The sequence below is a fragment of the Sapajus apella genome, unplaced genomic scaffold, assembly GCF_009761245.1.
Source record: "Sapajus apella isolate SASKATOON/1434 unplaced genomic scaffold, GSC_monkey_1.0 scaffold12, whole genome shotgun sequence".
Taxonomy (NCBI): Eukaryota; Metazoa; Chordata; class Mammalia; order Primates; family Cebidae; genus Sapajus; species Sapajus apella.
This window is the reverse complement of record NW_022436952.1, coordinates 4,328,965-4,340,240: the sequence shown is the minus strand read 5'-3', so window position 1 is coordinate 4,340,240 and position 11,276 is coordinate 4,328,965. Positions and strand designations below refer to the sequence as shown.

Below are 11,276 nucleotides of genomic sequence, written 5' to 3'. Positions count from 1 at the left end.
GCTCACCGCAATCTCCACCTCCTGGGTTCAGGCAATTCTCCTGCCTCAGCCTCCTGAGTAGCTGGGATTACAGGCACGCGCCACCATGCCCAGCTAATTTTTTGTATTTTTTTTAGTAGAGACGGGGTTTCACCATGTTGACCAGGATGGTCTCGATCTCTTGACCTCGGGATCCACCCGCCTCGGCCTCCCAAAGTGCTGGGATTACAGGCTTGAGCCACCGCGCCCGGCCACTTTTTTTCTTAAAATCATTTGCTGGCTCCCAATTACCCTCAGGGTAAAATACTGTCTCCACAAGCCCTGCACAATTTGGCCCCTGCCCACTGGTCTCCCTCACTCCCTTGCTCCAGACCCGCTTCAGAAGGCCGTGTCCCTCAAGCTTCCTGACTACCTGGCCTGGTCTGAATCACTCACTCCTGCTTTTCCTTCTAGTCTCAATTGAAGTACCACCTCCCGAGGGTGATTGCTTTCCCACGCGGGTTGGAACTTTTGCTGTCCTGTTCCCCACTCTACCTCCAGCGCTAGCACAGGGTTTGGCTTATGGTAGGCGCTAAGTGCGTTTGTTTGTTCGTCTGTTTAATGAATGAACAGCATAAATCAACCTAAGAACTTGACACATCTAGGGCTGTCAGATCGTCAGTATGGTTCTACATTGATATCGGAGAGATGTAGTATTTCTAGGAAAATTAGGAGGAACTCTGGGAACAGGACACTTGCTTTAGTATCCCCTCCCCCCGCACCTCCCCTGCCCTCCCAGCAGCACCGACCCACACCCCATCTCATAAAAGCCTTGTAGCTAAGGGTCATCCTTTCTCCTCCCCCACTCTACTCACCCCTGGTCAACTTTTCCTTTTTATCCTGGGGGTTGGAATGAGTAAGAAGTAGCATGGGATTCCATTCACTCACTTAACAAACATTTCTGAGCCCTTGGCTCTAGCACCTTGCTAAGAAGGCAAAATCTCCAGGAGGCACCATTCACATTGCATTTTCTGTGAATGGTGCTCTGGAGAGCAGCATTCACAATGCATTTTCTGTGAATGGCAATTCTTCAAGTTAAATATAACATGAATAGTGTCCCTTGGAGTGGACCACCCAAAAGATACTGATTGAGAGGCCGAAATGAATAAAACAACCCCTTAGCCCTCCAGGAGCTGACCAGAAAAAATCCAATACTAATACTACTTTACATCTTACAGATTAGTCCTTTTATAATACTTTTTAAAATTTCATTTTGTCCTTACTGTAACTCTGTTACAGCCCTTTTTTATGAGGATCCTCATTTAAAGAGGATCCTTTAGGATTAAAGAAGATGAAATCCTGACAAAACAGGGATTCTCCCCGTTAGAAAATTCCTAAGTAGAGATTAGACTCAAAAACTTTGAAGGTTCCAATTTTGAAGGTCTCATTCTATATCATATTAAAAGTATGGAAATGTAGTAACACCCCACATTAAATAAAATTTATAAATAGTTATATATAATTTAATCTAGTTGCTGTTAATAGTTGACATTTATATACATTTAATTTTTTTTTCCATGACAGCCTGTCTCTTTCACCTAGACTGAAGTGCAGTGGTATGATCACGACCCACTGCAACCTTGACCTCCCAGACTCAAGTGATCCTCCCGTCTCAGCTTCCTGAGTAGCTGGGACTGCACCAGGCACCACTACGCCTGGCTACTTTTTAAAAATTTTTTTTAGATACAGGGTCTCACTATGTTGTCTAGGCTGGTCTCCCATTCCTGGGCTCAAGTGATCCTCTTACCTCAACCTCAGAAGTGCTGGGATTACAGGCATGAGCCATGGCACACGGCCATAAAAGATTAGTTTTCACAGCTTTATGTTTTAGAACTAACAATGGAAATTTGTTCAGGTCCAAAGTATTTCAGAGGTCCTTGAAAACCCATGCCTACATACGTGATGGAGAGAGCAATCCTAGGTTAATGGTGGAAGGGGTAGTGGAGACTTTTGTCCTGTTGACCTCTTGGAAGATGGGTTATTGTCTCTCTGAGACAGCTGTTGAGAGTTTCCCTGCCAGCACAGCTCCAGACAACAGTCTCTAGACAATTACCTGGCCTCTCGCCTTCCCAACTTTCTAGCCTAGAGCTCCTAGTTGTCCGTTGAGCTTCCTTAGCTTAACCTGCTTCCTAACTTGTATTTGGCTTCAGATGTGAGCCACAGTCTGAAAAGTCATCGATTCATCCCTTCAACTCAGGCTTATTGAGTCCTACCGTGTATCAGCCATTGTACTCATGGCAGGGGGGCAGTGGGGTTGAGAAAAGAGAAAGACAAAGCATGTGTTAATAGTATAGTGTGTTGTCTGGGTGCAGTGGCTCATACCTGTAATCCCAGCACTTTGGGAGGCCGAGGCGGGTGGATCACCTGAGGTTGAGAGTTTGAGACCAGTCTGACCAACATGGAGAAACCCCATCTATACTAAAAATACAAAATCAGCTGAGTGTGCCTGTAATCCCAGCCACTTGGGAGGCTGAGGCAGGAGAATCGCTTGAACCCGGAAGGTAGACGTTGTGGGTTAGCTGAGATGGTGCCATTACATTCCAGCCTGAGTGAGAAGAGCGAAACTCTGTCTCACGAAAAAAAGAAAAAAAATTGTATGGCGTGCTAAAGGCTCAACGGCAAGCTGACCATATTCTTAGAGCAAAACTGGTAGAGAGTCTACAATGAGGGCTCCTTATTCTTCAAATATTTATTGAGATTTACCATGTGCAAGTCCCTGGGAACAGAGTGATGAACAAGGCACTGTCCTTCTCATGGTCAGAGGAGGGAGACAGGCCGTAAACAAGTGTCAAAAGACTGAAGCCAGGTGTGGTAGCTCACGTCTATAATCCCTGCAATTTGGGAGATTGAGGTGGGCAGATACTTGAGCCCAGGAATTTGAGACCAGCCTGAGGAACACAGGAAGACCTCCAGCTCTAAAAAGAAATACAAAATATTAGCTGCGTGTGGCTTTGCACGCCTGTGTCCCAGCTACTGTGGAGGCTGAAATAGGAATTGAGGATTCAGTGTGCAGTGCACCACTGCACTCCAACCTGGGTGACAGAGTGAGACTTTGTCTACCTAAAAAACAAAATAAAAAAGACTAAGATAATTTCACTGCTGATGTAGAAGCACACTGTGCAACAACTATGTAGAATACTTTGGCACTATCAGACTGTAAAATATACATACCCTTAACCCAGCAATTTCACTCCTAGAGGTACCTACATAAGCTCCAATATACCTGCACAAGTGCAAATTTGTGTAAATACAGTTATTTGTGGCAGCATTCATCATTGTTTTCATTATTCATTTATTTATTTTTGAAACAGAGTCTCACCCTGCCACCCAGTCTGGAGTGCAATGGTGAAATCTTGGCTCACTGCGACCTCAGCCTCCAGGGTTCAAGTGATTCTCCTGCCTCACCTGGGATTACCACCATGCCTGGCTAATTTTTTGTATCTTTAGTAGAGACAGGGTTTCACCATGTTGGCCAGGCTGGCATTGAACTCCTGACCTCGTGATCCACCCACCTTGTCCTCCCAAAGTGCTGGGATTACAGGTGTGAGCCGCCACCGCGCTGGGCAATCATTGTTTTCGATAGCAAGAAAAAAAAGGAAACAACTAAATGTACATCAATAGGGAATGCATTATATTAACGGAAGGAGATCCGTGTAATGGAGTACTGAACAGAAATTAATAGGAATGGGGCAGATTTGTAATGCCCCATTTATTTACCATTTAGGATGGTAAGACCTTCATGATGTGTGTGTGTGTGTGTGTGTGTGTGTATATGTGTATATATATATATATTTTTTTTTTTCTTTTTTCTTTTTCTTTTTTTTTTAAAAAAAGAGTCTCGCTCTGTCACTCAGGCTGGAATGCAGTGGCACAATCTTGGCTCACTGCAACCTTCACCTCCCCGGTTCAAACGATTTTTGTGCCTCAGCCTCCCGAGTAGCTGGGATTACAATCACTCGCCACCACGCCTGGCTAATTTTTGTATTTTTTAAAATAGAGACAGGGTTTCACCATGTTGACCAGGCTGGTCTTGAACTCCCAACCTCAGTTGATCCACCTGCCTCAGCCTCCCAAAGTGCTGGGATTACAGGCGTGAGCCACCACACCTAGCCAGATATTTTTGATACGTAGCAAGTGCACAGTACAGAACAGTATGTGTGTGCATGTGTGTGTGCACATCTAGATCATATATACAGTATGTATGTACATCTAGACACATATATACAGTACACCATGTGAAGAAAAATAAGGGTATATAGTATTATGGTTGTTATTTAGAGAATATATCTAGAAAGATAAACAAGAAAGTAGGAGTAGTTCTTGCCTCTGGTGGGAAGTGGGACTGTGTGTCTCATCAATAGGGAAGTAAGGAACACTTTTTGTTCTTGTACCTTTAAAATTGAGTAACCTCTGTATATATAATCAATTAAAAACAAAGAAAAGGACTGAGTGCAGTGGCTCACGCCTGTAATCCCAGCACTTCGGGAGGCTGAGGCAGGTGGATCAACTGAGGTCAGGAGTTCAAGACCAGCCTGGCCAACATGGTGGAACCCAATCTCTACTAAAAATACAAAAATTAGCCAGGTGTGGTGGTGGGTGCCTGTAACCCCAGCTACTTGGAAGGCTGAGGCAGGAGAATTGCTTGAACCTGGGAGGTGGAGGTTGCAGTGAGCCAAGATTGCACCACTTTACTCCAGTCTGGACGACAGAGCAAGACTCTGTCTCAAAAACAGAAAACAAAACAAAACAAAGAAAAATGTAAAAGCAGTTTCATGCAGTAGCAAGCATCGAGTTAAATACAGTTGACCCTTGAATAACACAGGTTTGAATTACATAGGTCCATTTGTACTCAGATTTCTTCCATCTCTGCCACCCCTGAAATAGCAAGACCAATCCCATTTCTTTTCCTTTCTCTTCCTCCTCCTCAGCCTACTCAATGTGAAGATAATGAGGACGAAGACTTTTGTATGATCCACTTCCACTTAATGAATGGTAAATATGTTTTTTCTTCCTTATGATTTTCTTAGTAACATTTTCTTTTCTCTAGCTTCCTTTATTGTAAAAACACAGTATATAATACATATCACATACAAAATGCGTGTGAATTGACTGTTGGTAAGGATTCTGGTAAACAGTAGATTATTAGTTTTTTTGTTTTGTGGCAAGGTCTCACTCTGTCACCCAGGCTAGAGTACCATGGTGTGATCACGGCTCACCAAAACCAAAAAATCCTAGGATTGTCCTAAGACAGCAGTCTTCCTGTCTTAGCCTCTCCAGTAGCTGGGAATAAAGGTGCTCACCACCATGCCCAGCTAATTTTTAAAATTTTTTGTAGAGATAGTGTTTCCCTATTGCCTAGGCTGGTCTTGAACTCCTGAGCTCAGGCAATCCTCCTACCTCAGCTTATCTAAGTGTTGGTATTACAGGCATGAGCCACAGTACCAGCCAGTAGTTAAGTTTTGGGGGAGTCAAAAGTTATACCTACACAGATCGCTTGAGCACAGGAGTTTGTGGTTACAATGAACTATGATCACACCACTGCACTCCAGCCTGGGCACAGAGCAAGACTCTGTCTCTTAAAAAAAAAAAAAAATCCTGGGCATGGTGGTGGCTCATGCCTCTAATCCCAACACCCAGCACTTTGGAAGGCAGGAGGGAGGATTGCTTGAGGCCAGGAATTCCAGGTCAGTCTGGTAACACAGCAAAACCCTGTCTCTACAAAAAAAATATATTTTTCTAAAAATTAGCCAGGCATGGTGGTATGCACCTGTATTCCCAGATACTTGGGAGGCTGAGGTGGGAGGATCGCTTAAGTCCAAGAGTTCAAGGTAGCAGTGAGCTATGATTGTGCCACTACACTCCAGCCTGGGCGACAGAGCGAGATATTGTCTCAAAAAAAAATAAAAAAGTTATGCACAGTTGTTTGACTGCATAAGGGTTAGGACCCCTATCCCCCATGTTGTTTTCGAGTGAACTGTATAACTGGATAATGTAATAGTGATAGCAGGAGGCAGGGGAATTGAGAGGGAGTTAAAAACTTGATCTTGGCTGGGCGCGGTGGCTCACAGAACTTTGGGAGGCTGAGGTGGACAGATCACGAGGTCAGGAGTTTGAGACCAGCCTGGCCAACATAGTGAAACCCCATCTCTACTAAAAATGCAAACATTAGCTGGGCACGGTGGTGGGTGCCTGTAATCCTAGCTACTTGGGAGGCTGAGGCAGGAGAATTGCTTGAACCTGGGAGGCGGAGGTTGCAGTGAGCTGAGGTTGCACCATTGCACTTTGGCCCAGGTGAAAGTGCAAGACTCTGTCTCAAAATAAAATAAAATATAAAATAAAATAAGATAAAACAAAAAAAACACAGAAAAAAGACATCTGGGGACAGATTGCTCTAAGCTGAGAGAACCACCAGCACAAAGGCCCTAAGGTAGGAACAGTGTTTAGCATCACTGAATAGCAGAAAAGAAGCTACTGGCTGGACTGCTGTGAGACTGCAGCGGCCACCAGAGGCCAGGTCTCAGGTCACGGTGGAGAGTGGAGGCAATGGGAAGCCAATGAGAGGCGTTGGTCCTGGAGCAAATGGCATGACTTGATTTATGTTTAAAACATTTACTTTGGTCTAGGCATAGTGGTTCACACCTGTTATCTCAACACGTTGGGAGGCCAAGGCAGGAGGATCACTTGAGGTCAGAAGTTCAAAGTTGCAGTGAGCTATGATCAGACCACTGCTCTGCAGCCTGGGAGACAGAGCGAAACCCAGTCTCTAAAATAATAATAATAATAATAATAATAACAAATAAAATATGGCCTGATGTGGTGGCTCACACCTGTAAGCCCAGCACTTTGGGAGGCTGAGACAGGCAGATCACCTGAGGTCAGGAGTTCGAGACCAGCCTGGCCAACATGGTGAAACCCTGTCTCTACTAAAAATACAAAAATTAGCTGGGCCTGGTGGTGCATGCTTATACTCCAAGCTTCTCAGGAAGCTGAGGCACAAGAATTGCTCAAACCCAGGAGGTAGAGGTAACAGTGAGCTGAGACTGTGCCATTGCACTCCCACTTGGGCAACAGAGCAAGACTCTGTCTCAGTTAAAATAAATTAATAAATAAATAGGCCGGGTGAGGTGGCTCATGCCTGTAATCCCATCATTTTTCGAGGCCGAGGTGGGAGGATCACCTAAGGTCAGGAGTTCGAGACCGGCCTGGCCAATGTGAAGAAACTCTACCTCTACTAAAAATACACAAATTAGCTGAGTGTGGTGGCACGTTCCTGTAATCCCAGCTATTTGGGAGTCTGAGGCAGGAGGATTGCTTAAATCTGGGAGGCCGAGATTGCAGTGAGCCAAGATCATGCCATTGCACTCCAGCCTGGGTGACAGAGTGAGACTCTGTCTATAAATAAATAAATAATAAAACATTGACTTTGGCTGCTGTTGCTGGGGGCAGTATTGCAGGGTGTCAAAAGTAGCACTGGTGGAGGGCGTGGTTATCAAAATCTGGTGCTTTAGCCCAAAGGAGAAATGATAAGAGACTCAGGCAAGCTGGTGATGGAGGTAGATAAAGCATAAATGTATTAAAAAGAGGAGTTGATAGATCTTAAAGAATGGCTGGATGCAAAGGGCAAAGGAAGAGAAGAATCAACCAGGTCAGTTCAACGAATGAAACCATCTGAAGCAAATTGTCCCCTGGAATCAAGACTTTGTGATTATCCGAGTCACGGCACAAAAAAAAAAAAAAAAAAAAAAAAGACTTTGTGATTGCCATAGTTGTATCCTTCCTGAAGCTTCCTAGTCTCCTCTTCCCCAAACCAAAAGCCAGAGGCAAGAATGCCCTAATTCACACCCCAGCGGTCTATACCTCCAGGAGCAAGTTGGGTGAGCAAGTGGGGTCCTGAAAGGCCCCGTGAAGCAGTGTAGTGGAGCGGGCAGGAAGATTCAGTGCTCCTGAAACAAAGAATCCAGAATCCGGGAGAAGGATGCCTCAATGGGGCTTTCAAGGGACAAGTGTGGGGGTTGAAGGGGTCACTGTCCCTATACCAAATCCGAAAATATTGTGACCAGGAACCATTCTGTCCAACTCTTCCGTTTCAGATGGCAAAGCAATGCTATATTCAAGGCCACATGCAGAGCTACTCCCCAAGGAAAGAGTCATGGATAAAAAGAGGGCATGAGTTGAATGGCCAGGACAAACGCAGTGCAGCACAGAGACTCAGACCCGGACAGCCATGCCCATGCAGGCAGTGATGAGAGTGACATGGCGCGTACTGTGGAGGACATGCCCGAAAGCGAGGTGAGTCCCAGGACAGAAGAGTGCTTTTTGTTTCAGCAAAGCAGCCTGGGGAGAGATAAAAGCAACTCCCGGGGCCTGGGGCCTGCATTCCTGAGATGCGGGTGAGAGGCGCCCAGGGTCAGTGTGTCTGGCAGGCTTGGCTCTGCCCCTTTGTTGTCCTGGAGACAGGGGCAAATGCTGGGCGCCGGGAGTGGCCTCCCAGTGGTTAGGCTACAAGCGCTCATAAAGGGTCACCAATTTTCCTATCGGAAGCTTCTCAGTTATTCTCCTTTGGCCCAAAGAGATGCCTCAAGCCTACTCTGAGGGACTCTTTCCAATGAACGAATTCCTACAGTCACTTCCCCAGCAACCTGTGCCCCAGCCTCAAGGCAGTGTGGGCCAGGTCCCAGTTAGTGGCCCGGACCTCGGACTGTGGACCAGACAGCTCCTCCTGATTTCTGTTTGTTTTCAGTCCTCTGACCTTAAGCTGGCTGGTGAGGTAGATAGAGGGAGGAGACTCTGGTGCGTGCGCGCTGGCGTGTGCACACGAGCGCACACACACACACACACGGGTCTCCTGTGACCCCCAGTCTGCAGGGCTGGTCAATGATTGACTAGCATTTCACAGGCCACTAGTTCCAGCCCCCAGCCTGTTGACTTAGAGGTCACCCTTGGAAGCCAGAGCCCTGTCTTGCTTCTTCCTGTGTCATACACCAAAGTTGTAAGCTTCAAGAAGCATACGACTATGGCAATCACAAAGTCTTGTTGTCGGGCGACATTTTGCTTCAGATGGTTTCATTCGCTGAACCCACCTGGTGTCAGGGGTCACTCCACTGCCTACAGGCTGGGGTCTTGGGCAAAACACATGCATCTTGATCTGGATTTGCTGCCCTCTGTCCTGCAGTCAACCCTGCTCTGTGTTCTGGCTCCCTCTCCCCAGCCCCCTAACCCCTCTCATCAGGCCTCCCTCGACTACCCCGAGGGTCCCCCTCACTGTCTTTGTCCCTCAGACATCCTCTTTCCTGGGCTCTCCTGCCAGGCCTGCTAGAGGGACAGTTAAGGAGAAAATCGAATCAGCAGTGCCCACCCCTGCCCCTGCCCCCCTTCCTCTCCTCTTGTCAGACACCAGACAAGGTTTTTCCTCTGGCTTCCCGGCTCTGAATGGGCTCATTCTCTCTCGGAGGCTCGGCCCCTCTTGAGCCTCCTCCCCGGGGCGTGAGTTCTGACCCCAACTCCTCCCCACTGTCCCCACTGCTGCCCCCACTCCAGCTGGCTCCACCCTCTCTACCGCCCACTGACACTGGGCATTGTCTTCCTGGGATCTGGGATCTAGGATGCAGAGGGGGTGGGTTTGCCTGGGCGGGGATGGAGAATGAAGGAGGGAAGGCAGGATCTTTGTAGAGGGAGGGACCTGCAGTTACCCAGACTTCTTTCCTCTGGCTCCCCCCACCTTTACTGGGGCTCTTGAGGGTAATGGGTGAAGCCAAAGCCGCCATGGCTCAGTTCCCGGCTCTGTTCTGTGACCTTGGAAAAGTTCCTTTAGCTTGTGGAATCTCAGGGTTCCTCTTCTGCAAAATGAGGAATGATAATACCTGCCTCCCTGGAGCCTTGGGGACTCAGTGTTCTCAGGAACGTGGCTCTAGGTCAGAGTGGTACAGAGTTGGGTGCAATAAAGCATAGCATCCACAGTAGCTTTCCTGACTGGACTAACCTTTCGGAACATGAGAGCAGGGCAGGGGTGGGGCCTGGGGAGAAAGGACACCCTAACATCCTAACATCCTGATGGTCTCTCTAAGGCCACCTGTGCACCTGTCCAGGTGCAAGCTCTCCAAGGTATGACGAAGCAGTGACTCCCAGAGCCAGGTCAGCATGTCCTCTTTCAGCAGGCTGTAGGCTGCAGGACTGAGAGGCATGTTCCCCAGGTCCTGGACTGGATGATGGGGTGAGGGTAAGGAGGCAGGTATCCTCTGAGGGCAAATTGCATACCTCAGTTCCCCTGATCTTCACCTTAACCCTAACACCAGCCCAAGAGAAAATAGGAATATTGATGGCCAACCAGAGGGCTGCTGTGTCCCATACGCAGCAGTATTTCTCAAATGTTTGCGACAGTGGTCCAAGTACAAATTACACCTTATCCTTACTACATGCATGCATTAGGGTCTTTTTCTGTTCCATTCTATTTCTCTAAGATAAAAAAACAAGACTTGTCCTGATTGTCTAAATGTGTTTCACACTGGACCTTCTCACGGATCATAACTGCAGTTTGAACGTCACTAGTTAGAGCCAGAGGGGTATTTACTCTGGGGTTAAGAAAAGGGTAAGCTTCAGGCCTCTGCTTTGTTTGCACAGGCCTCATTTTGCATTTATAACTTTGTATTACTTTCTTTCTTTCTTTTTTTTTTTTTTTGAGACGGAGTTTCGCTCTTGTTGCCCAGGCTGGAGTGCAATGGCGCGATCTCGGCTCACCGCAACCTCCACCTCCTGGGTTCAGGCAATTCTCCTGCCTCAGCCTCCTGAGTAGCTGGGATTACAGGCACGCGCCACCACGCCCAGCTGATTTTTTGTATTTTTAGTAGAGACGGGGTTTCACCATGTTGACCAGGATGGTCTCGATCTCTTGACCTCGTGATCCACCCGCCTCGGCCTCCCAAAGTGCTGGGATTACAGGTGTGAGCCACCGCGCCCGGCTTTTTTTTTTTTTTAAACGGAGTTTTGTTCTTGTCACCCAGGCTGGAGTGCAATGGCAGGATCTCGGTTCACTGCAACCTCCACCTCCTGGGTTCAAGTGATTCTCCTGCCTCAGCCTCCTAAGTAGCTGAGATTACAGGCGCCCGCCACCAAGCCCAGCTAAGTTTTGTATTTTTATTAGGGACAGGGTTTTGCCATGTTGGCCAGGCTGGTCTCGAATTCCTGACCTCAGGTAATCCGCCCGCCTCGGCCTCCCAAAGTGCTGGGATTACAGGCGTGAGCCACTGCACCCGGCCAACTTT

The 11,276-nt window shown here is 47.3% G+C and overlaps 2 protein-coding genes across 4 annotated transcripts in view; both read left to right on the top strand.

The window, feature by feature from the left end:
* PNMT (phenylethanolamine N-methyltransferase) overlaps positions 1 to 6,870 on the top strand; it is a 28,601-nt gene extending 21,731 nt beyond the window's left edge. For all 3 annotated transcript variants that reach the window (XM_032279219.1, XM_032279218.1, XM_032279220.1), the window contains exon 4: positions 6,835 to 6,870. The gene's annotated coding sequence lies outside the window, so the exon portion shown is untranslated. The remainder of the gene's footprint in view (positions 1 to 6,834) is intronic.
* Positions 1 to 11,276, top strand: part of ERBB2 (erb-b2 receptor tyrosine kinase 2) — a 43,560-nt gene that overhangs the window by 678 nt on the left and 31,606 nt on the right. Inside the window, exons 2-4 of the mRNA XM_032279207.1 lie at positions 433 to 543; positions 4,947 to 5,010; positions 8,109 to 8,307. Coding sequence (XP_032135098.1) covers positions 8,243 to 8,307 — 65 coding nt within the window. The 5' untranslated portion in view covers positions 433 to 543; positions 4,947 to 5,010; positions 8,109 to 8,242. The remainder of the gene's footprint in view (positions 1 to 432; positions 544 to 4,946; positions 5,011 to 8,108; positions 8,308 to 11,276) is intronic.